General features: G+C 45.0%; 1 protein-coding gene across 2 annotated transcripts in view; it reads left to right on the top strand.

The window, feature by feature from the left end:
• The first annotated feature begins 463 nt into the window (after nt 1–463).
• BAALC (BAALC binder of MAP3K1 and KLF4) overlaps nt 464–26,539 on the top strand; it is a 98,412-nt gene continuing 72,336 nt past the window's right edge. For both annotated transcript variants that reach the window (XM_057531673.1, XM_057531674.1), the window contains exon 1: nt 464–846. In XM_057531673.1, coding sequence (XP_057387656.1) covers nt 687–846 — 160 coding nt within the window. In that variant the 5' untranslated portion in view covers nt 464–686. The remainder of the gene's footprint in view (nt 847–26,539) is intronic.

The raw sequence follows: 26,539 nt of genomic DNA, 5'->3' as shown, positions 1-26,539 counted from the left end.
CCCTACTCCCTGCTCCTCAAACCAACTGGGACAGGCAGGGGGTCTGACTGCTCCTTAATTCTTAGTAGCAATAGTTCCTCCCCTGTTTCTGGGCTGTCACCAGCTCCACTGGTTTTGAACAAGTGGCCAGAAAGCTTGGGGTACCTTCCAAAGCCCCCAGGATGGATGAATGGAACGAAGGTGGAAGGAATAAAGGAAGGAAGGGAGGGAGGGAGGGAGGTTGGGAGAGACAGATAAATAAAGGGGTAACCCTAGCCGGCGAGGCTGAACCCCTCGCGGAATCCACCCACCCCCATCCCGCCCTCCTCCTATTCTCAGGCCGCCGCTCTTGCGTCCCACGTCCGGCTGGGGCGCACCGAGGGAGCATGCGGGGCAGCGTTTGACTCGGCACGGGGTTGGGGGTAGGGCAGCAAGGGCGAGGGGAGGTGGGGGAGGAGAGGTGGGGAAGGGGAGGGCCTTGGAGGAGGAGGAGAGGAGGGGCGCGCGGGGAGCGGGCGCGGCGGAGGGGGCGGCTGGCGCCGCGGGAGCTGGGCGCCTGGCTGCGGCGCGGGCGGGTCGAGGGACGCGATGCCGCCGCCGCCGCCGCCGCCTCCGCCTCCTCGCCGGCCCGGGCTGCGCCGCCGGGGCTGAGCCACCGCTAGAACCGCGAACCGAGCGGCCGCTGGGCGCGCCAGCAGCGCGGGAGGATGGGCTGCGGCGGGAGCCGGGCGGATGCCATCGAGCCCCGCTACTACGAGAGCTGGACTCGCGAGACGGAGTCCACATGGCTCACCTACACCGACTCGGACGCGTCGCCCAGCAACGCCACCCCGGACAGCGGCCCCGAGGCGGGCGGCCTGCACGCAGGTGAGTGCGCCTGGCTCCCGCAGACCCCCAGCGCTGGGAGGCGGGGCACGGGAGGGGGAAGCGGGAGGGACGGGGGGCGCCGTGGCAGCCCAGTCCCCCAGAGAATTCTGTGCGGAATGGTGGTGGTGGTGTTGGGGCCGGGGGAGGGGGGAGGCGGGAGACAGACAGACAGCACCTGCCTGCTGACAGACTGACCGACCCAGGCCCAGGGAGCAGGGCCAACCAGAGACCCCTACAAAAGGCTGAGCTAATCCCCTGGGCCTCGCGGAAACCCCGCACCTCTTGGCCTCCGCCCGTGCCTGCTCATTGGCCGGGGACGGGGTGGGTGGGAGGACAGCCCGCGCGGCTCGCACACCTATCCCGCCGCCCACCCAGGCTTCTCGCCCGCTTGGACTCGCCTCCGCTGGATTTCGGCCCGTTTCCTCCTCTGGCCGCCTAGGCACACAGCCGGGCCACTCCATCCACTGGCCGCCTGGCCCCTCTCTCCCTTGATTTATAGACTGACCCAGATTACCTGGGTGGTTTCTTCCTCGTGGCTTCCCCCTTTTCTCCCGTGTCTCGGGTTTTGAAAACCAGAATCCTAGTTCAGGGCAAAATAAACAACGGCCGCGCCATCACTAGTTCTGCACTTCAGCTTACTTTTCAAGCAGTTGTTTCACAGCAGGGAATTCGTCTCTACCCTACGGTGCCTCGATGCTTCTTTATATGAGGCAGGGCATGAAGGTGGATTACTACTATAAATTAAATACTCTTACCATTCTGGCAGAAATCTGATAGAAGGATATGCAAAGAACTTTCTGGACCAGTCGCAAATCAGATTTTTTTTCTTTTAAAGCAGACAGTAATAATTGTAACGTAGAGATGAAAACAGACTGTTGCCACAGACTGACCTTTAATCATAAACTTGTTAGTGACGTTAAACGGAAAAAACCTCACTGCTTATTATTACATGGATGTTGTCAGAAGCCAGATCAATATTTGTATAAGAATGTTTTAACTATTTCCCTGTATGTTGCTGGCATTTTTGAATATTGAAATCTAAAATAGAAAATGAGGTTAATTTGAAGAATAGCATATATTATAAGGAGGAGAGAAATGTCAACTACTAACACATCAGTAGTCCTAAATTCCTGCCTCCTAAATAAGAGCTGTCACTTTTTTTTTTTTAAGTTTAATTTTTATTTATTTATTTATTTATTTATTTATGGCTGTGTTGGGTCTTCGTTTCTGTGCGAGGGCTTTCTCTAGTTGTGGCAAGTGGGGGCCACTCTTCATCGCGGTGCGCGGGCCTCATTATCGCGGCCTCTCTTGTTGCGGAGCACAGGCTCCAGACGCGCAGGCTCAGTAATTGTGGCTCCCGGGCCTAGTTGCTCCGCAGCATGTGGGATCTTCCCAGACCAGGGCTCGAACCCGTGTCCCCTGAATTGGTAGGCAGATTCTCAACCGCTGCACCACCAGGGAAGCCCCAGAGCTGTCACTTTAATCCTGAGACTCTGTCTCCATCTTTTAGGACCAAGCTGGGTCCTTTTTCACATGAACTTTGTGATTTTGTTTTTAAGCGAGGACCGTCAGTGAAAATTGTGCAAGGCATAATACTTCATTTGTCTCTAATTTTTCTGACTCACAGTAGCAATCATAATGGTTATTTCGTATTGCTGATGCTTTCAGCGCACTTTCAAATGGTGTTGGTTGAATTCAGTGTCAGAATGAGGATAAGGCATGAGCCTTCAAAATAGACCTGGTAAATGTTAGATGTAACAGCATTTTCTGAGGACGTATGGTACCTCTCGGGAGACACTCAAAAAGACCAGAGCTGCACTCCAAGGAAATAAGGTTAAAAATATCTAACGTGGAAAAGAACAAAGTACAGCTTCAGGGAATGGTTGCCTTGGTGACTGGAAGTATATGGTGTGTGTGTGTACATGTGTACGAGTGTGAGAGAGTTATTATGGGATGGCTAAATAGGTACATATTTATTTGTTTCCAATGCTTATTCATTTATTACTCTGCCATCCTGAGTCATGTCCCATCACGCATCATGAAATCTGGTTCCCGCAACAGGTGGGGTCTGGGACAAGCATGCTCATTCGTGGTACCCTACCAAACATGGGACAGCCCTGCCAGGCAAGTGGTCCTGAAGACCTGAATCATTCACAGGAAGGGCTCGGCTCCAGTCTCAGTACAGCACCCTGAAATTAGCAAGACACTTAGATGGGCAGGATCATTTCAATTCCCTAGAAATTTCCATCAGCCTCAGAGGAGAGGAACATTTCTGAAGATCAAGATGGACTCAAGCCGTCCCTGGAAATCCACTGGCATTCCCTTTAGAACCTTTAGAAAAATGCCTTCTTGATTCTTGTGGATATTTCAGACTAGCAACTGGTCATCTTTGGTCAGAGTGGGTCACTGGAGAAAGCTACAGTTCTCCTGGGTTTCAGCCACCCTGTGAGATTAGCCAGCATTCTTTATTCTTTTCTTCCCTCCTGCTCCCCCAGCCTCACCCACCTGCTGCCAGTACACCACCTGTGAATTCAGTTCCAGTCTCCTGGGGGGCACCCACTGGCCCGCAGTGACTGTGTGGTGATAAGAAGCCAGAATGCTACTTTTTCCTGTTTCCATCAACTCTTTTCTGATGGGGGGACAAGAGGGAAAGCTGGATTTAGGGTAATTCAGATTGTAAAATCATCACTAATGGCTTCATGACTAGGACTCTAGAGCTGGAGAGGCTCTCTGAAGGTCATCTGTTGAAGGCAGATGGGATTCAGTTAAGTTGCCCCAGTCTGCACTGCACAGCCTCCCAGTGCTTTCACAGTTCTTACCCCCCGCTCCCTCAGTCCTCAAGAGTCCTTTCTTTCTGGGCCCCTGGTCACTCTCCTTTAGTAGCAAATTGAAGCCACTTTTCTTCTGGCCATCCCAACCTCAGGAGCTCTGAGGGCAGGGAGTGGGCTAATGCATCTTTATATCTTGTGCTTAGCCAGTTACACTGTGGAGCCCCCGGCTGGGATTTTCTTGAATGAGTAGGCTCTCCGTTTAAACCTGCCCTCCCCATCAGCTCTTCCTAGATTCCCTCCCCCTTTGCTCTGCCTTGCATCCCTTGCTGCTGATGTTTTCCCACTTGAATGAGTTTAACCTAGATTCCTCCAAGTGTCTTTCTGAGCCCACAGCTTTTCTTTAACAAGTGCCCCCAGCTTTACCCTACTCCCTTGAAACCCCTGGCCCAGCTCAAAGATGCCGTTTCTTCTGTAGCGCCACCACCCCTCAACCTCAACTCCACACCCATATCTACCAAAAAGCCCGATTTAAGCACATCTGCTTGTAAACCTCATGTCTATTTCTCTTAGTCCAGTCCAAATTGAGGTCACGTCACATGACAAGTGTTCAGTATTATTTGCTGAATGAATTCTGCATTTCACAGCAGGAAGGAGGCATGTTTTTCTGCCAGTTCCACAAAGGAGAGAGTTTCTTCCCTTCTTCTCCTTACTTACAGGATCCTTACATGATCCTGAGCCTTTGATCTCTGTGTTTGGGGATCACTTCCACTTGCCAGCAGAATTTGATTTTTAGATTTGGCTATTATGTAGGCTGGAATTAAGGACCTAACTGAAGCAGCAGTATCTGATATCCATTGCTTCTCTGTGTCATCGAAGCCTGTCTCTCTGTCACAGGAGGAAATTAAATTGGTCTGGTGTGATTTAGTTCTCATAAAATCAGTTTGCTGGATTGATTTTTACCTCTGTGGTCTGGTGGAGGTCTCCTGTGGAGAAAGGGGGTCTCTGAGATTGCTCTGCCCCAGCCTAGCTCAGCCATTGCATACATGAATAACTTCCTAGCTTCACCTCAATTTAATCACGAGTCCCTTAAGTTACATCCGTAAAGATCCCCTTTTCTTTCTTTTTTCTTAAAACCTAGTATAGGATATAGACTATTTTAGATAGTCTATAGATTTTTTTTTTTTTTTGGCTGCATTGGGTTGGGTCTTCGTTGATGCACGCGGGCTTTCTCTAGTTGCAAGCGGGGGCTACTCTTCGTTGTGGTGCATGGGCTTCTCCTTGCGTTGGCTTCTCTTGTTGTGGAGCACAGGCTCTAGGTGCGTGGGCTTCAGTAAGTTGTGGCACGTGGGCTCATTAGTTGTGGCGCACGGGCTTAGTTGCTCCACGGCATGTGGGATCTTCCCGGACCAGGGATCAAACCTGTGTCCCCTGCATTGGCAGGTCCCTCCCCTTTTCTACTGTTAGTATTTTTCTAATGTCTCTAGAGAATAAAACATTTCAAATTTCTCTAAAATGCTTCTACTTTATAGTTTTAAATTGCTATAGTAAGTGCTTTAGTGAATGCAAGATGGAAGATTGCAGAATTAGACTCACATCAAAATGATTTATCTAAATCAATTGAAATATGTCAGGTGAAATGAAGAGCACTTAATATTACCATTAGCTAACATTTATTGATATCTTACCAAGGGCCAGGCGCTGTACTTAGTAGCACTTTATGTAAATCATCTCGCTTAATCCTCACGAGGGGGGATGAGGTAGAACTATTGCTATCCTTCTTTTGCAGGTGAGGGAATGAGGCTTAGAGTGTGCAGTAACTTTTCCCGATCCAAGACTCGAATCCAGCTGTTTCTGAATCCAAAGCCCGCACTCCTAAATCCTGCCTTCCTGATGAATGGGGGGATCAACTATAGAGTTCTTGATTTGACAGTGGATGGAACTCAAAGTCTAGTGTGATCTCTTGGTAGTCTAGTCTGGTCTCAGCACAGTTTTCTTCTGCAGCATCTCTGAGGAAGGGATATCTCTTCTCTAGGGAAGGAGGTCTCCCCATACCTTTGTCGAGCAGTTTCCCTTGCAAGAAACTCTTCCTGCTGCCTTGTAATTTCCACCTGGTCTCGCATAGATCGTTCCTTCAACATTTGAAGATTGCTGTTGTATTTTCTCTCACCGTTGGTCCTCCAGGCCAAACACATGCAATTCCTTCAGTCACTTCTCAGACTTCTGTGGCACTGACCATATCCTTACAAATGCACTGTTTGGTTTGTCAAAGTCCCTCTTGATACAAGAGACCTATGGTTACCTCCAAGCTGCTGACGTCGGCTGAACAGCAGAAGGAAATATGAGGTCTGTTATGATGTGGACACTGACCCTTTCCCGATGCAGCTAAAACCAGGTTAGGATTTGTTTGTTTTCCTGCTGTTGTTGTTGCCATGTTACCTTGATGACTCACATGAAGCTTGCAATTAGTTAAAACCCTTAGATCTTTCTTTCTAGTCACATTTAAGTTCTATGACATCAGTGACATTGTCTGGTTTTCACTCTACATACCCAGCACCTGGAACAGTGTCTAGAATATAGGTGACACTCAATAAATGTTTGTGGAATGAGTGAATTTTTTTCCCTAATGAATCCTACATTCGTACTATTGATTTCCATATCCCAAATTTGGGATTTTTATATTTCTTCTTGTTAAAACTAATCTTGTTGGTTTCAGTTTAATGTTTAAACTTACTGACCTTGACTCATTTTGATAGTGCCATGAAGACAATAGTCTAGGTCTTCGTTGCCCTATGTTGGAAGTCTAAAGATAAAGGGCATTTATTTGCTCGTTTGTTTATTCAATATACTGCTGGCACAAAGATGAGTGAGATATGTTCCTCGACCTGAAGAAGTTAATAGTATAGGGGACACAGGTGGACACACTTCAGGTCAGCATGGTGCACACTGGAACAGCATGAAGGAAGGGTGCTGGGGGAGTGCAGAGGACTGAGTAGTTCATTTTGCCTGGGGAGGGGCCAGTGTGTACAGACCCCTGCAGGAGGCTTCCCTGCAGAAGAAAGCAGGACTGCTCCTGCAGACCTGCACAGCCGGTTACCCTGCTTCCCTCCCTGAGTGAGGGCACCTGTGCAGAACCCACCAGGGGCTTCCTGGTGGATAAGCCTCCCCGCTTCCCCCAGCTCTCTCTATATACCTGTTAGCACTTGGTTATATTTTCAAACAATTTTTTAAATTGAAGTACAGTTAATTTACAATGTTGTGTTAGTTTTAAGTGTACAGCAAAGTGATTTTATATATATATATATATATATATATATATATATATATATATATATATATATAATTTTTCAGATTCTTTTCCGTTATAGGTTATGACAAGATATTCAAACAATTACTGACTAAGGTCTGCCCCCGTGGGAATGACTTGCTCTGATAGTTAGGTAAGGTGTCTTTCCACTGGCCATTGTAGTCCTGTGCCTAACGCTGGGCCTGGCTATAGTAGGACTTCAAGCGATCTCTCTTGAATGAATACATCTCCTAAAACTTCTCTGTGTCCATTTCGTTCTTCCTGCAGTGCCCAGAGATGATGTTTTCTTTCCTCAAAAGTTCCATCTGCTTGTCCTTTTCGGGTTCTTGTCTACCTGGTGGGTTGTATAGTAAGAAAACATCCCCACCTCTCTACGCCCCCTTTGCCAAACACAAGCCCCTTTGTTATAAGGGTGGTTTTGCAAAAATCACTTCAAGAAACAGGTGGCTGCAAACCCGGGCAGTTCATCAACATCTAGGAAGTCTCACCTCTCATGGCCCCGGTCTCTTGAGCAGTCACCCGTCCTGCCCCAGGCTCTCCAGGTGCTTTGTCCAGCCCAGTGAGAGCAGCGGTCACACTGCACTGCCGGGCTTGTTCCCGTCTGTGTCTCGGGCTAGCCTGTGAGCTCTGCCAAGTTGCGGACTGCGTGATTGGCATTTGCGTGCCTGGCATCTACCACATGTGTGTTGAATGACTGTAAAAGTACCTAGGTGGATGAATGATCCAGCTAGGCAAGTGAGTTTTGTCTGTCTGTCTTGTACCCTCTTTCCTGAGTCCTATCTTAGATGATTTTGTCTTGGACATTAGTCCAGTGAACCGTGTCTTCATTGGACACTAGATAAAGCTATTCTGGCTCTGATCAGAAATGAATTTAAGGCGCCAGGCTTGGGCCCCAATGCGAGGAAGAGAGTCCCCTCTCAATCAGCAGGGAGTCTTTTCGTGCACTCAGCAATCCCCCAACGCCTGGAGGTCCCGCCTTCACCCTGGGATCTGTGCACCTGTGACCCTCAGCCCCTTCCTGCAGATAAGACCATTCTGTCCTTTAGTGAAGCTGGGAGTCTGAGCCTGTTGTTCCTTACCCATGGTGCCTGGGCTTTCATCCCAGGAGCCCTTCTGTGACAGGCCCATGGCCTCTAGCCCCTCTCAGAAGACTATTTGACCCTGCCAGGACTCCTACAGAGGCTCTCTGGCTGGTCCCAATGCCACCTTTGCTTCCTTCTGTAGAGGAGACTGGGTGGGTGAACCCGGAGCCACATTGCGGTCCAGCCCCTTCCAGCCCAGCCACCAGCAGAGTTCACTTCCTCACGTGCTCCCCTCCCACTCTGCCCCCCACCCAACTGCCTCCTTCTCTCCAGAGATAAAGCTCTTTCAGAATGTTGCTGTGGGCTGAACTGTGTCCCACCAAATGTATATGTCGAAGTCCTAACCTCCAGAATGGGACATTTTTTGGTTTTTGTTTTTATTTTATTTTTATTGAATTCGATTTACAGTGTTGTATTAGTTTCTGGTATATAGCAAAGTGATTCAGTTATACATATATATGCATATTATTTTTCATATTCTTTTCCATTGTGGTTTATTACAGGATATTGAATATAGTTCCCTGTGCTATACAGTAGGACCTTGTTGTTTATTTTATATATAGTAGGTTGTATATAAATTTTGCTAATCTCAAACTCCTAATTTATCCTTCCCCCACCCTCTTTCCCCTTTGGTAACCATAAGTTTCTTTTCTACGTCTATGAGTCTGTTTCAGTTTTGTAAATAAGTTCATTTGTGTCACATTTTAGATTCCACATATAAGTGATATCATATGGTATTTGCCTTTCTCCTTCTGACTTACTTCACTTGGTATGATAATCTCTAGGTTCATCCATGTTGCTGCAAGTGGCATTATTTCATTCTTTTTTATGGCTGAGTAGTATTCCATTGTATATATGTGCTGCATCTTCTCTCTTTATTCATCTGTTGATGGACATTTAGGTTGTTTCCATGTCTTGGCTGTTGTAAATAGTGCTGCTATGAACATGGGGGTGCATGTATCTTTTCAAATTAGAGTTTTCTCTGGATATATGCCCAGGAGTGGGATTGCTGGATCATATGGCAACTCTATTTTTAGTTTTTTAAGGAACCTCCATACTGTTCTCCATAGTGGCTGCGCCAGTTTACATTTACAGTGCATTTGTAGGAACAGTGCAAGAGGGTTCCCTGTTCTCCATAACCTCTCCAGCATTTATTTGTTGACTTTTTAATGATGGCCGTTCTGACTGGTGTGAGGTGGTATCTCACTGTGGTTTTGATTTGCATTTCTCTAATAATTAGCGATGATGAGCATCTTTTCATGTGCCTATTGGCCATCTGTATGTCTTCTTTGGAGAAATGTCTATTTAGGTCTTTCGCCCATTTTTTTTATTGGGTTGTTTGCTTTTTTGTTATTGAGTTGTATGAGCTCTTTGTATATTTTGGAAATTATGCCCTTGTCAGTCTCATTGTTTGCAAATATTTTTTCGCAGTCCATAGGTTGTTTTTTCATTTTGTTTATGCAAAACCTTTCATTTTATATAAGCAAAAGCTTGTAAGTTTGATAAGGCCCATTTGTTTATTTTTGTTTTTATTTCTATTGCCTTGGGAGACTGACCTAAGAAAGCATCGGTACGATTTATGTCAGAGAACATTTTGCCTATGTTCTTTTCTAGAATGTGACTTTTTTGGAGATAGGGTACTTACAGAGATAATCAAGTTAAAATGAGGTCGTTACAGTGAGCTCTAATCTAATGTGACTGGTGTCCATATGAAAAGGGAAATGTGAACACACAGACAGACAGACACTCAGGGAGAATGCCATGTGAAGATGAACACAGAGATTGAACGGCCAAGGAAGGCCAAAGATGGCCAGCCAAGCAGCAGAAGCTACAGGAGAGGCATGAAACAGATTGTCCCTCACAGCCCTCAGAAGGAACCAACCCCACCAGCACCTTGATCCCAGACTTCTAGCCTCCGGAACTGTGAGACGATACATTTCTGTTAAGCCAACTGGTTTGTGGTACTTTGTTACAGCAGCTACAGAAGACTAATAAACATGTATTTATGAGCACAGACACTGAACATTTGGAAATAATAAGAGAGAGGATTTCTGTGGTCACTATCTCACACTTCCTTCAGAGATTGGGTCTCTTTCCTTGTCATTTATATTCAAATAGCATTTATTGAGCATCTACTATAGGTGAGAATTTTTCTCTTGGGATGTTAGCTTACATAACTCCGTAAACTAACCTCAGAAATCATTGCTATCACCATCTACCAGATGAGGAAACGAGGTTCAGTGAGATTAAGAGATTGAGCGGTTTAAACACAACACTGTAAATCAACTACGATAAAATTTAAAAAATAACAATACTAATAATAAGAGAGATTGAGTGGGGTCACCCATCCAGGAAGTGGAAGCACCCAGTTCAGAATCCAGTTCTCTAGTTTCTAAATGCAGGGCAGTGCTAACGACTAAGCACAAATTTAGGGCCCTCCTCCACCCCATCTGGTTTGGCTTTTTTGAAAATATGAGCCACTTGGAGTGGGAGCCTCCTGCCAGCGTTCTCAAGGATGAGGACAGGAGTCTTTGAAGAGACACGTGCAGCTCTGTGACACTAATGCCACCCCCTGCCTGTGCTGAGTGTCCCCAAGCAGGGCTGCCGGGGCTGCTCAGAAAATCACCTGCATCCCACTCACCTGATGGGCTCGTTAAAGATGGAATAGTCTTTGGGCAGAATAAGATTTTCTTCTGGTTTCAAATGAAATGGGTGCTCCTCAAGAAAATCTAGAAAGTGCAGAGAAGCACACAGAAGGAAATAACGCCTCTGTAACATTTAGGTTTTGTCCTTAAGGTCCTGCATCTAGGTGTATATGGTGCACATTGTATCTTCTGTAGGGTTTATGTTTAAAGTTTGAGGGGGCATGGGAAAAAAATCCCTCAAATTGTTTGGAAGCTCAAAGGCCAAGAGAAAAAACTTTTTTGTTTCTCTTTGTGTTCAGGAAAATATTTAGAGGTGGCGGCAGCCAAAGTCTAGTTTGAATGGGGGAAGAGCAGGGGGCAAAGACCGTGGATCAGCGAAGGGATTTTTCTCCCTGTTTTCTTTCAGTACTAAACACATGTAGTTGAATTCAGGTAAGTTATATGCTAGGCTAATGCGGAGTGTGAGTCCATTGTGTGTAACCCCTCCACCGTCCCCTTTCACCTCCCTTCCATCCCCCACAATTGGCTCGGGCTGAGGATGCTGTTTAATATTCTGCCTAGCTGTTTGCTGGGGTTTAGAGTTGCTTTATGAATGTAGAAACATGGTGTGTGTGTGTGTGCATGTGTGTACGTGTACCAGCTCTCTGTCTGAGTCTCAAATGCCCATGAGGTCGTGCAGGTTGGCTGCCCAGCATTGGGGTTGCTACAACCCCATACACTGCAGCTCTGGGTCTCTGTGTCAGGCGGGATAGACATGGAGTGTCTGCCTACATCTTGCCATGTGGCTTCTGTGTAATGAAACAAAGCCAGAAGCCTGAGTATATGTTCCTTAATCTAGCTCTATCTGCTTTACAGATAGTGCCAGTTTTCCCCAGATTCCGGGATTAGGTTGTCTATTAGTCCTTACTTTGGGTAATGTTGTGAGTCTTGGTCTTTTTCTGTCTTCATAGGCATTTTAATGGGCATTTGGGCAAGGCTGAGTCAGCGGCTCCTAGCTAGATACGCTTCAGCCTGGAAGTCCAACCCCGAGCCTCTAGACCGTTTCCTCCAAGCCACTGCACCCACAGCCGTCAGACAGCCACACCTGCGGGACCACTCAGCCAGATCTGATCTCTCTGTTTACCAGCTCCTTCTCATGTGACCATGTCCTAACTTTTCTCTTCATCATCATCATCATCATCATCTTCCTTGTTATTTTGCTTGGAGATAGTATAGTTCAGTGGTTAAGGAATTAGACTTTAGCAACAGACATTTACCAGCTGTGTGACCTTGAGCAAGTTTCTTAGCTTTTCTGGGTTTCAGTTTCCACATTATAAGATGGGAGTCACTGCAGAATTCATGTACTCACAAATATGAAGGGCATAGTGTTTCTTTCTTCTTTTTCTACAAAAGGATTTATTAAAAAACCAGTAAGACCCTACTACATCATGACACTGTCACACTGGGCTTTTAACACAAGACTTGCTCTACAATACTAGGGAGTGCAGGGCATAAAACACAAATTGATTCTGAAGCATAGCAATTAAGAAATAAAGCAATGAAAGCAAATTTCTTTTAATGAGAACTCAGGATTAAACTCCAGAGGGACCCAACATCGTACTTCCGTTTGGGGACTTGATACAAAAAATTTAGTTTGAATGGCTATCAGCAGGTGGCAGGGGCCACCTTTAAATGAATCTTCAATTTGGAAAATACTGCTTCACCACCTGTTGGGGATAAGTTGCAAATGGAACAATTTAGTATGGTTTGTAGCTATTTTGATGACTTCACCTGGATGCTTTCCCATAACCACCGTGCTGGTCCCCACCTCTTGCATGAGCTCTTTCTGCAAATCTGCCTCTGGATCCCCACCGTTGCTGTTGCTGATGATGTTCCTTCGACATAGCTACTTTTATCTCACATTTACTAAGACCAACATTGCGTTATTTCTTTTCCATTATCTTCTTCACTGGTTCCTCTTCCTTAAAGGTAATAAAACAGAATAAGGGCATAGTGTTTCAGTGCTGCCCATCCTGGCACCCAGGATCCCCTCGCCTCCTCAATCTCTCCCTGGACTCATCTCGCCAATCGCAAACCCGGGGTCACCCCTCCTCTGTTTCTGAGTTGCTTGGCGTTGCTGTTGAAAGTCATGAGTGTTGGCGATTGCATCCAGTAGTGATTCATGCCTAGAAGCTCAGTGTCCTTACCAGTTCTCGGCAGTTCTGTTAGTTCCTTATTAATATGCTGTTTTAGTTCCCATGTAATACTCCCGATATTATTCTGTTCTTGCCCTCTGAATGCTAAAAAAGTGGAAGACTTTCTGTGAGTTCTCCCATCTTTTCCTCCAATCACCTATTGTCTATCCTTCTTGCCACCTCAGAGTTTTTAAACATCTTTAGCCATCCTCTCTCCTCAGATCTGCCTGTTTGGATTCTAGGTTGTTCCTTGTTGTAACAGTAGATGAGGCCATCACAGGTGGTTCAATTTTTTTTCTGCACTTAACAAAAAGTCTGGAGATTGGTAGCCATGTTGCTCAGGGCCGCTATCAAGGACCTGGGCTCTTTGAGCTTATTGTTTTGCCATCCTTGTTGTGTGGATTTCATCCTCATAGTTGCAAGTTGCTGTGGCATCTTATTTTAGATAGGAAGAAGGGGGAAAGGTAGAAAGAAGCATTCCACCTAAGTTTTTTTTTTAATCTTGAAACAATAGCTTTCCCAGAATCCAGTAAGCTTTGCTTGCATGTCACACTGGCCAGGACCGTGTTACATGGCTATCACAGGCTTCAAGAGCCTAGGAAGTCAAGACTTTTAGCTGGGCTCATGACACCCTAAAAGTAATGGGTCCTTTTGCAAAGAAAAAACGGGGAGAACAGATATTGGGTAGGCTGCAGGCAGGTGCATGTACCTTTCATCCTAAGACTATGTCAGAGGAGAGAAAACTAGCAGGAGTCAGGGGAAAGGAGAAAAGGAAGTAGAGAGGGGAGGAGGGGTAGGTCTGCCAGAAACCAAGACAACATAATCACTAGTATTAAGATTTTGCTGTAATAATAATATATAATAATAATAATTGTGTGTTTTTAGCTTTCCCATGTGTCAAGTGAATTCATAAAGGTGAATATTTGCTGAAAAAGTTACATGTGCCGATACTGAACTAATCTCAGAAATACTGCAGCAATAGCCCAAACTGAAATCTTTTAAAATGGTCTTTTGACATCAGACTTTGTGCTGTGTATACGCGACGCGTGGTGGACATTTCCTTGTTTTCCGCTTCATTTTCTTGCAAAGTTCATGTCAGCCGGAAACTGATGTGGCAGCTGATCCTCTGTGGTACCGATTTCCAATTAGTGGGAACATTGTGCAGGTTCACTGTGCAGGGTCGCTCTGATGCCCGGGCTGGGGGCTTCTGCTGGAGAAGAGTTCACAGTATTTCCTGTGAAAGTTTAAAAAAAATCACCCTGCTATTGTCTCTAGGTCTGGTGGACTTTAGGGCACAGGGAAACCGAAAGGATTTGTAGAAAATAGCAGGGCTGTTTGGGAAACTGGTCGCCATGACAACAGGGCACAGCACAGCAGCAGTTACAAGGGAAGTGGCGATGGCCAGCGCCCTTCACAGGAGGGACGATTCAGGTTTAAACACCTCCATAAACAACAGTTGTGTTTGACAACGAGGCGTTCATAAATTATTACGTCCAAGAGCCACTTTTCAAGGACAGTCTTCATAGCAGCCAGGTTCGGATTTGCTTGCTGGGGAGATAAGTGATGTGTGTGCCAACACTAAGGAACATAGCCACTGCCTCGTGAGCATGGCTTCTGTTAACTGAGTGCCCAGCACGTGCCAGGACTTGCGTATTCAGTATCTAATTCTGTTACCCCCATTTTACAGATTAGGGGAAGTCAGGGAGGTGAGGTACCTTGCCCAAGGGCTGCAGATCAGGTTCTCTTGGGGAACCTAAAATAAAGCCTGCACCCCAAACCTGGGGCTTTAAATATGGTGGATGGGTGGGGCCGGAACTCCTGCATTTTTAACAGCTGCTTTAGGTCAACACTGAGAGGCATTCCCTCTGTCTGTGGTGGAGCCAAGATTCTGCATTTCTAACAAGCTCTCAAGTGATGCTTGGACCTCTCGTAGAGAAGGGAGGTCCTAGATCAGAGCCTGGCAAACCTTTTCTGTAAAGGCCCGGATGGTAAATATTTCAGGCTACATGGGCCACTGACCTCCGTTGCAACTACTCAACTTTGCTGTTTTTAGCACCAAAGCAGCCATAGGAAAAGATACATAAATGAGTGGCTGTTTGTTTTTTTGATATTGAGCTGCATGAGTTGCTTGTATGTTTTGGAGATTAATCCTTTGTCAGTTGCTTCATTTGCAAATATTTTCTTCCATTCTTAGGGTTGTCTTTTCGTCTTGTTTATGGTTTCCTTTGCTGTGCAAAAGCTTTTAAGTTTCATTAGGTCCTATTTGTTTATTTTTGTTTTTATTTCCATTTCTCTAGGAGGTGGGTCAAAAAGGATCTTGCTGTGATTTATGTCATAGAGTGTTCTGCCTATGTTTTCCTCTAAGAGTTTGATGGTGTCTGGCCTTACATTTAGGTCTTTAATCCATTTTGAGTTTATTTTTGTGTATGGTGTAGGGAGTGTTCTAATTTCATTCTTTTACATGTAGCTGTCCAGTTTTCCCAGCACCACTTATTGAAGAGGCTGTCTTTTCTCCACTGTATGTTCTTGCTTCCTTTATCAAAGATAAGGTGACCATATGTGTGTGGGTTTATCTCTGGGCTTTCTATCCTGTTCCATTGATCTATATTTCTGTTTTTGTGCCAATACCATACTGTCTTGATTACTGTAGCTTTGTAGTATAGTCTGAAGTCAGGGAGCCTGATTCCTCCAGCTCCGTTTTTCTTTCTCAAGATTGCTTTGGCTACTCGGGGTCTTTTGTGTTACCATACAAATTGTGAAAGTTTTTGTTCTAGTTCTGTGAAAAATGCCATTGGTAGTTTGATAGGGATTGCATTGAATCTGTAGATTGCTTTGGGTAGTAGAGTCATTTTCACAATGTTGATTCTTCCAATCCAAGAACATGGTATATCTCTCCATCTATTTGTATCATCTTTAATTTCTTTCATCAGTGTCTTATAATTTTCTGCATACAGATCTTTTGTCTCCTTAGGTAGGTTTATTCCTAGATATTTTATTCTTTTTGTTGCAGTGGTTAATGGGAGTGTTTTCTTAATTTCACTTTCAGAATTTTCATCATTAGTGTATAGGAATACAAGAGATTTCTGTGCATTTATTTTGTATCCTGCTACTCTACCAAATTCATTGATTAGCTCTAGTAGTTTTCTGGTAGCATCTTTAGGATTCTCTATGTATAGTATCATGTCATCTGCAAACAGTGGCAGCTTTACTTCTTTTCCAATTTGGATTCCTTTTATTTCTTTTTCTTCTCTGATTGCTGTGGCTAAAACTTCCAAAACTATGTTGAACAATAGTGGTGAGAGTGGGCAACCTTGTCTTGTTCCTGATCTTAGTGGAAATGGTTTCAGTTTTTCACCATTGAGGATGGTGTTGGCTGTGGGTTTGTCATATAGGGCCTTTATTATGTTGAGGAAAGTTCCCTCTATGCCTACTTTCTGGAGAGTTTTTATCATAAATGGGTGTTGAATTTTGTCAAAAGCTTTCTCTGCATCTGTTGAGATGATCATATGGTTTTTCTCCTTCAATTTGTTAATATGGTGTATCACGTTGATTGATTTGCATATATTGAAGAATCCTTGCGTTCCTGGGATAAACCCCACTTGATCATGGTGTATGATCCTTTTAATGTGCTGTTGGATTCTGTTTGCTAGTATTTTGTTGAGGATTTTTGCATCTATGTTCATCAGTGATATTGGCCTGTAGTTTTCTTTCTTTGTGACATCTTTGTCTGGTTTTGGTATCAGAGTGATGGTGGCCTCGTAGAATGAGTTTGGGAGTGTTCCTCCCTCTGCTATATTTTGGAAGAGTTTGAGAAGGCTAGGTGTTAGCTCTTCTCTAAATGTTTCATAGAATTTGCCTGTGAAGCCATCTAGTCCTGGGCTTTTGTTTGTTGGAAGATTTTTAATCACAGTTTCAATTTCAGTGCTTGTAATTGGTCTGTTTATATTTTATATTTCTTCCTGGTTCAGTCTTGGGAGGTTGTGCTTTTCTAAGAATTTGTCCATTTCTTCCAGGTTGCCCATTTTATTGGCATATAGTTGCTTGTAGTAATCCCTCATGATTCTTTGTATTAATGCAGTGTCAGTTGTTACTTCTCCTTTTTCATTTCTAATTCTGTTGATATGAGTCTTCTCCCTTTTTTTCTTGATGAGTCTGGCTAGTGGTTTATCAATTTTTTTAACTTCTCAAAGAACCAGCTTTTAGTTTTATTGATCTTTGCTATTGTTTCCTTCATTTCTTTTTCATTTATTTCTGATCTGTTCTTTATGATTTCTTTCCTTCTGCTAACTTTGGTTTTTGTTGTTGTTGTTGTTGTTCTTTCTTCTCTAATTGCTTTAAGTGTAAAGTTAGGTTGTTTATTTGAGATGTTTCTTAAGGTAGGATTGTATTGCTATAAACTTCCCTCTTAGAACTGCTTTTGCTGCGTCCCATAGGTTTTGGGCCGTTGTGTTTTCACTGTCATTTGTCTCTAGGTATATTTTGATTTCCTCTTTGATTTCTTCAGTGATCTTGGTTATTTAGTAGTGTATTGTTTAGCCTCCATGTGTTTGTATTTTTTAGAGATTTTTTCCCTGTAACTGATATCTAGTCTCATAGCATTGTGGTTGGAAAAGATACCTGATATGATTTCAAGTTTCTTAAATTTACCAGGGCTTGATTTGTGACCCAGGATATGATCTGTCCTGGAGAATGTTCCATGAGCACTTGAGAAGAAAGTGTATTCTGTTGTGTTTGGATGGGAGGTCCTATAAATATCAATTAGTCCATCTTGTTTAATGTATCATGTAAAGCTTGTGTTTCCTTATTCATTTTCATTCTGGTTGATCTGTCCATTGGTGAAAGTGGGGTGTTAAAGTCCCCTACTATTATTGTGCTACTGTCGATTTCCCCTTTTATGGCTGTTAGCATTTGCCTTATGTATTGAGGTGCTCCTATGTTGGGTGCATAAATATTTACAAGTGTTATATTTTCTTCTTGGATTGATCCCTTGAACATTATGTAGTGTCCTTCCTTGTCTCTTGTAATAGTCTTTATTTTAAAGCCTATTTTGTCTGATATGAGTATTGCTACTCCAGCTTTCTTTTGATTTCCATTTGCATGGAATATCTTTTTCCATCCCCTCACTTTCAGTCTGTATGTGTCCCTAGGTCTGAAGTGGGTCTCTTGTAGACAGCGTATATATGGGTCTTCTTTTTGTATCCATTCAGTCAGTCTATGTCTTTTTTAAAAATAAATTTATTTATTTATTTATTTATTTTTGGCCGTGTTGGGTCTTCGTTTCTGTGCAAGGGCTTTCTCTAGTTGCAGTGAGCGGGGGCCACTCTTCATCGCGTTGAGCGGGCCTCTCACTGTTGCGGCCTCTCCTGTTGCAGAGCGCAGGCTCCAGATGCGCAGGCTCCAGATGCGCAGGCTCAGTAGCTGTGGCTCACGGGCCCAGTTGCTCCGCGGCATGTGGGATCCTCCCACACCAGGGCTCGAACCCTTGTCCCCTGCATTGGCAGGCAGATTCTCAACCACTGCACCACCAGGGAAGCCCCAGTCTATGTCTTTTGGTTGGAGCATTTAATCCATTTACATTTAAGGTAATTATCTATATATATCTTCCTATTACCATTTTCTTAATTGTTGTGGATTTGTTTTTGTAGGTCTTTTCCTTCTCTTGTGTTTCCTGCCTAGAGAAGTTCCTTTAGCATTTGTTGTAAAGCTGGTTTGGTGGTGCTGAATTCTCTTAACTTTTGCTTGTCTGTAAAGGTTTTAATTTCTCCGTTGAATCTGAATGAAGTCCTTGCTGGGTAAAGTAACCTTGGTTGTAGGTTCTTCCCTTTCATCACTTTAAATATGTCCCGCCACTCCCTTCTGGCTTGTAGAGTTTCTGCTGAAAGATCAGCTGTTAACCTTTTGGGGATTCCCTTGTATGTTAATTGTTGCTTTTCCCTTGCTGCTTTTGATATTTTTTCTTTGTATTTAATTTTTGATAGTTTGATTAATATGTGTCTTGACGTGTTTCTCCTTGGATTTATCCTGTATGGGACTCTCTGTTCTTCCTGGACTTGATTGACTATTTCCTTTCCCATGTTAGGGAAGTTTTCAACTATAATCTCTTCAAATATTTTCTCAGACCCTTTCTTTTTCTCTTCTTCTTCTGGGACCCCTATAATTCGAATGTTGGTGTGTTTAATGTTGTCCCAGAGGTCTATGAGACTGTCCTCCATTCTTTCATTCTTTTTTCTTTATTCTGCTCTGCAGTAGTTATTTCCACTATTTTACCTTCCAGGTCACTTACCCATTCTTCTGCCTCAGTTATTCTGCTATTGATTCCCTCTAGAGAATTTGTAATTTCATTTATCGTGTTGTTCATCATTGTTTGCTTGCTGTTTAGTTCTTCTAGGTCCTTGTTAAATGTTTCTTGTATTTTCTCCATTCTGTTTCTAAGATTTTGGATCATCTTTACTATCATTACTCTGAATTCTTTCAGGTGGACTGCCTATTTCCTCTTCATTTGTTTGGTCTGGTGGGTTTTTACCTTGCTCCTTCATCTGCTGCATATCTCTCTGTCTTCCCATTTTTCTTAACTTACTGTGTTTGGGGTCTCCTTTTCACAGGCTGCAGATTTGTAGTTCCCGTTGTTTTTGGTGTCTGCCCCCTGGGGGATGGCTTATGTAGGCTTCCTGGTGGAGGGGACTGGTGCCTGTGTTGTGGTGGGTGGGGCTGGATCTTGTTTTTCTGGTGGGCAGGGCTGCATCCGGTGGTGTGTTTTGGGGGTGTCTGTGAACTTATTATGACTTTAGGCAGCCTCTCTGCTAACAGGTGGGGTTGTGTTCCTGTCTTGCTAGTTGTTTGGCATGGGGCATCCAGCACTGAAGCTTGCTGGCTGTTAGGTGAAGCTGGGTCTTAGCATTGAGACGGAGATCTCTGGGAGAGCTCTCGCTGATTGATGTTGTGTGGGGCCGGGAGGTCTCTGGTGGTCCCGTGTCCTGAACTCAGCTCTCCCACCTCAGAGGCTCAGGCTTGACACCAACCAGAGCACCAAGACCCTGTCAGCCCCATGGCTCAGAAGAAAAGGGAGAAAAAAATAAAATAAAATAAAATAATGAAAACAAAAAAATTATTAAAATAAAAAATTTAAATGTAATAGAAAAAGAAAAACAGAAGAGAGCAAGTAAACCAATAAACAAATCCACCAATGATAACAAGCGCTTAAAAACTATACTAAGATTGTCTCAGCATCATCCTATTGAAAAAGCCCTAGAGGCAGTCCCCTTTATCCAGAGACCAGACAGAATCCACACCTTCCTGAGCCCTTGTCAATATTACTGTAATAAAGCTGGGGGAAAAATAAGTGACATATGGGAAATTGTTTACCATAGGGTAAAATGTCAATTTTTACTCATATGATAAGGTAAATATCAAAGTAAAGATATAAACGTGAAAAATAAAATTTTGAATTTTCAGAAGAAAAAAAAAAACTATACTAAGATAAACATAAAAATCAGAAACAAATCAGTCGCAGACAGCAAACCCCAAGTCCACAGTTGCTTCCAAAGTCCACCACCTCAATTTTGGGTTGATTCGTTGTCTATTCAGGTTTTCCACAGATGCAGGGTACCTCAAGTTGATTGTGGGCATTTAATCCGCTGCTCTTGATGCTGCATGGAGAGATTTCCCTTTCTCTTCTTTGTTTGCACAGCTCCTGGGGTTCAGCTTTGGTTTTGGCCCCACCTCTGGGTGTAGGTTGCCCTCAGGCTTCTGTTCTCGCCCAGACATGACAGGGTGAAAGCAGCGGCTGATTAGGGGGCTGTGGCTCATTTAGCCTCGGGGGAGGGAGGGGTACGGAATGTGGGGCGAGCCTGTGGTGGCAGAGGCCAGCATGACGTTGCAACAGCCTGAGGTGTGCCGTGTGTTCTGTTGGGGAAGTTTTCCCTGGATCACGGGACCCTGGCAGTGGCAGGCTGCACAGGCTCCCAGGACGGGGGTTGGGGGGGCGGTGTTTGGATAAGTGACCTGTGCTTGCACACAGGATTCTTGGTGGCTGCAGCAGCAGTGTTAGCGTTTCATGCCTGTCTCTGGTGTCCGAGCTGATAGCCACGGCTCGCGCCCGTCTCTGGAGCTCATTTAGGCGGTGCTCTGCCTTCTGTGGGCAGACAGGGAAGGAATCCCCTCTCCTCGAGCACCCCGAAGCAGTGGTCTCTTTCCTCTTTGGCAGCTCCAGACTTTTTCCTGGACTCCCTCCCGGCTAGCCGTGGCGCACTAGCCCGCTTCAGGCTGTGTTCACGCAGCCAACCCCACTCCTCTCCCTGGGATCTGACCTCCGAAACCTGAGCCTCAGCTCCCAGCCCCCACCCACCCCGGCAGGTGAGCAGACAAGCCTCTCAGGCTGGTGAGTGCTGGTTGGCACCGATCCCCTGTGAGGGAATCTCTCTGCTTTGCCCTCCGCACCCCTGTTGCTGCGCTCTCCTCTGTAGCTCCAAAGCTTCCCCCCTGCCCACCCCCCCTCTCTGCCAGTGAAGGGGCTTCCTAGTGTGTGGAAACTTTTCCTCCTTTACAGCTCCCTCCCAGAGGTGCAGGTCCTGTCCCTATTCTTTTGTCTTTGTTTTTTCTTTTTCTTTTGCCCTACCCAGGTACGTGGGGATTTTCTTGCCTTTTGGGAGGTCTGAGGTCTTCTGCCAGCGTTCAGTAGGTGTTCTGTAGGAGTTGTTCCACATGTAGATGTATTTTTGATGTATTTGTGGGGAGGAAGGTGATCTCCACATCTTACTCCTCTGCCATCTTGAAGGTCTCCCCTCTATTTGATGAGTGTTAATTCATTGCACTTATTATTATTTGTGTGTGCCTAAACTGTTCCATTTTTGACTAACGGAAGCCCCTTGGTTTGATTCCTTTTTACACAACTCCAGTAGTCTTTGATAGTCCTTGCTTTCTGGTATGATGTTTTTTCTAGACTTATGTTGTATTTTTCCTGTGCTAGACTTGGAATTAACCATTTCTCTAAGGAGTCCTGGTTCCTTTAATTGAAATGTGATATTTAGAGACTACAGCCTGGGCACCTGGGGTGCTCATTGCTATTGGGTTGGTTGTTGTTTATAGACCTTTTCAGAGGACAGAGCTAGGAGTTATTTTCTTTTTTAAAGAGATGATATATTTGTATTGATATTATCAATTCAAAATTTTCAATTGTAGGGCTTTTCTTATTTTTTTTATTTTTGTATTTGTTCTTTTTTTTAGGTGCTGAAAATCTTGGTTCCTAACAACATTAGAATTACTTATTTACTTTTTATATATCTAACAATATGTTACTGAAAATATTTTTAGATTTTTATGGGGTTTTGTCCTTAGGGTGTAGCACAATAGAAATATACAGTTAGATTGCTATGTTTTACAGTAACTTGAAATAATTTCTTGCTGTATCGTTAAGCTATCAACTTGCCATAGAGGTAGGTTATTTGTTGTATCTTGTGGCCAAATTGTTGCTTTTTAAAATTTCAGTTTAATTTTGTTTTATATTTAGGTAAAAAATTTACATGGGTCCAATGACAAATGTACAAAACAAGCTACATTTAAGAAGTCTAACTTTTATTTCTGCCCCATCTACTCTGTTCCCTTTGTCCTCCTCTAGTTTTGGTTATCTTTTCATATATTTATACAATATATACATACATACACACACACACACACACACACACAACACACATACACATACATTCACATGCTGCCTTTTAAAGATAAAAGGTAGTGTACTGTACCCTCTGTTTTTTCTGTATGTTGGCCTTCTCACTTAGTATATTCCAGAGATCACTTCAGAGCAGTATACAGATAAATTTCTCATTTCTTTTCATAACTACATATGCTCAATTGTGTGGATATGTCATAGTTCATTGGGGTTGTTTCTAGACTTTTGTCCATGTGTTTTCTCACTTTTGCCAGTGTATCTTTAGGTAGATTCTTTTTTTTTATAAATTTATTTATTTATTTATTTTTGCTGTGTTGGGTCTTCGTTTCTGTGTGAGGGCTTTCTCTAGTTGTGGCGAGCGGGGTCCACTCTTCATCACGGTGCGCGGGCCTCTCACTATCGCGGCCTCTGTTGTTGCGGAGCACAGGCTCCAGACGTGCAGGCTCAGTAGTTGTGGCTCACGGGCCCAGTTGCTCCGCGGCATGTGGGATCTTCCCAGACCAGGGCTCGAACCCGTGTCCCCTGCATTGGCAGGCAGATTCTCAACCACTGCGCCACCAGGGAAGCCCTAGGTAGATTCTTAAAAGTGGGATGACTAGGCTGAATGCAAGCAGGTACTGCCAAATTCCCCTCCATAGCAGTTGTACTATGTTGCATTCCCATCAGCCGTGTCTGAGAGTGCCTGTTGTCCCATAGCCTTGCCAACGGAGTATATTGTCCAATTTAGAGGATTTTGTCACTTTAATGGGTAAGAAATTGTCACTTAGTTTTAATGTGCATCACTGTGAGTGAGGTCACTGTCTTTTCATATGACTATGGGCAAATCGCCTTTTTCCTAGGTGTATACAATCTGTTTACATCTCTAGGCCTATTCTTTTGACCATATTCAGTAGTTGGGAATCTTCAACCTTTGAGGATGACTGAGATATTTTGAAGAGCAAAAAGCCCCTAAGTTATTTGGTGAATGAAATTGTTGGTTGTTTGCTCTCAGGTGGAGCCGCTGGGGCTGGCTGAGCATCTTTCCTTATGAGCACAGTCCCAGGGCTTCTCCACATGGTCTTTCTGCATGAGCTAGTTTGGGCTTCCTCACAGCACGGTGACCTCGGAGCCGTCAGACTGTTTACATAACTACTCCGAGCTCCAGCACGTGTCCCAGCTAAAAAGGCAGAAGCTGTATTACCTCTCGTGACCTAGCCTTGGAAGTCACGCGGTGTCATTTCTCCTGCCTTCGATTGCTTACAAGTGAGTCACAAACCTGCCCAGATTCAAAGGGAGGGAATTAGACACCATCCCTTGATGAAAGAACAGCAGGGTTCTAGAAGAGCATGGCAGTTTTAAGAACTGTTAAGGGTCTGAGATTTTACCTGACAGGTTGGCCTGTGACAGTGTCTTGGAAGCTGGTAAGACATGAGACTCTTGGGTCAGAAACAAAGGACTTGATCACTATGGCGCAGCAAGCCTCATGCGAGTTAGCATTTGCATCAGTTCCCTTTTTCCCCAAGTCTCACAGGGGTGACGCAGATGGGTCCAGATTCCTGCACTCACGGTAGATTGCGTTACAGGAGATTTCTGTGCCTACGAATCCACTGAAGCTCTTCTCCCAAAGAGCGATATTGTAAATGCAGAGTCAGCGCTCATTGCCCTTGACCTCTCTGCAGCTTTCAGCACTGCGTTGATCTGGCCAATCTCCTCTGCCCACACCCTCCTCCCCACTTTGGAAATCAACCTTCTCCCTGAGTTTTCCCCGCCCCCGCCACTGGTGAGTTTCCCTTCTACCTCTGATTACATCTTCTCTGCCTCATTCTCCCTTTTTGGCTCCTCTTTCCCGGTTTCCCCTCACCCCCCTCCCATAGGTATGTGGCTCTTCATGCCCCGTCCTGGCTCCCTTTCCTCATTCAGCATGCTCACTCCTGGGGAATCATCACATTTCCAACTGCTCGAAAGACATCTGGCTGCTGTCAACCAGGTGCCTCAAATTCAGTTTTCCCAAAACCAAATTCATCTCTTCTTCCACACACCTGCCCCTCCTACTGTGCATTCCCTCTCAGTTTACCACAGTCATCCTCTGATTGGGTGCAAGTCTTCAAAGTTATTTTTGTTTTACTCCCATCATTCTCTCTCTTTTTCTGCACATCTGATGGGGCACCAGATCCCACAGACTGTGTCTGAAATGTCTCTTGGAATGAGTAGTTGTCTTCAGGCCCCAGGACCAGTGCCCTAGCTCAGGGCCTCCTTAATGCTCACCTTTGAACAGCCTCCTATGGACCTTCCTGCATGTGGGGCGTCCTGATGGTGAGGCAGGCATCCCCCCCCCCTCTCTCGTTGCCCCATACTTGTCTCTCCCCAAACCACAGGCTCAGCTGAATTTTTTGGATTTCTCAGCCAGTGAACAACCTTCTTTTCTCCCTTCCTTCCTTCCTTTCCACGAATATTCTTCAGCACCCACTGTGGGCGGTAGGAGGCACTGTTTTAGATATTGTAGCAGTGAACGAGACAGACAAGGCTCTGCTCTTGGAGCTTACATTCAGGTTGGGTGTAATGGTGATGGGCAGAGAAGTAAATCAGCAAAGTAATTCCAGATATTTGTAAGCACCATGAAAAAAACCAAGGTAATGAAATAGATGGAGCTTGGGATAGGGTGAGGGCTAACAGATTGTGTGGTCGGGGTAGGCCTCTTTGAGGAAGTGGTATGTGAGTTAAACTGTGAGTGAAAAGCAGGGCTGGCCTTGTGAACATTAGGGGCCAGCGTGCTCCTGGACAGCCACCAGCAAGTGCAAAGGCCCTGAGGCTGGAATGAGCTTGGTGTGATGGAGGCACAGAATGAGGCCACAGTGATTGGAGGGAACTGAGAGAGGGGGATAGTAGGAGAGGATATGTGTAGGGGTGGAATATGTAGTAGCACCTTGTGGGTGATGGGCAGGAGTGTGGACTTCGTTCCCTGGGGCAGTGGGAAGCAGGGCTGGGATTACCCCATGGAGGCTCTGAGCCTCTCGTTTACTTCTGACCTTTCCTTTCTTCAGTCATTCCTCACACTCCTGCCAGGATCTTTCTGGAGCATGGATGTGATCCTGTCACTCAGACCCCCAAATGTTTCATGAGCCCTGTTTCCCACTGGACAAATGAAGAAAATTTTCAGCATGGCCTTCTAGGCCCTTGGCCCTCTGGCTTGAACCTTCTGTCCCTACCAGCTCCACACTCTTGACCCTCACTGCTTCCTAAGCCTGCCCTCTCCTTTCTTCTTTATGTCTTTAGTCTTGCTTGCTCAGATGGAACATTTTACCTTCACATTTGCTCAGCGCACAAATCCAACCCCAAAGCCACGCCCTCTGCAAAACCTCCTAACCGCCCTAGGTTCTCCCCAGGTAGAACCAATCTCTGTTTCCCTATTTCCCTATTTTTCTTCTAATCATTATTTCCACTGCTCTCTGGTCAGCCTTGGGTGCATGTGCACAGGTCCGTTCTTCTGCAGGAATGAGGGCTTCCTGGGGGCAGAAATTTTGTCCTGCTCATTGTCTGGGAAATAGGAGCTCCATTAATGTTTTGTGAGATTGACAAGATAGGCAAACACCAGTGTGTTATTCTATCTTGCATTTGAAGAAGATGATGGGCTGTTGCTTGGCTGTAACGCAGTGGGGTTTCGGGCACGGCTCCACGGGCATTTAGCTGTGTGGTTGCACGGTCACATAACTGTTTGCTGCAGTGACCTCATGACTGCTTCGCTACATGACCACATAACTGCATGATCGCATGGCTGTGCAGCTGTTTAGCTGCATGAGTATATGGAAGCATAGCTATCCGGCCACAATTTGCACAGCTGCATGGCTGGCCAGCCACTTTGCCATATGGCTGTGTGGCTGCATGGCCATGTGGTTCCACTGCTTTGACAGAAAAACTTCCCTTTGCTTTTCTATGAATTGCATCAAGATTTCTACCAACGTTCTGAGGTTGGTTGGGTTTTCCATAGGGAAGCCGTTGGCATTTGGGGTGGGGCTGCTGCATGCAGGCATAACCATTAAGCATCCCTTGACCCTGCCACCAAATTGCAGTATG

This window comes from Balaenoptera acutorostrata, chromosome 17 (assembly GCF_949987535.1).
Source record: "Balaenoptera acutorostrata chromosome 17, mBalAcu1.1, whole genome shotgun sequence".
In the NCBI taxonomy this organism is placed as follows: Eukaryota; Metazoa; Chordata; class Mammalia; order Artiodactyla; family Balaenopteridae; genus Balaenoptera; species Balaenoptera acutorostrata.
The sequence above is the reverse complement of the archived record's forward strand: the minus strand, read 5'-3'. Positions and strand labels throughout refer to the sequence as shown.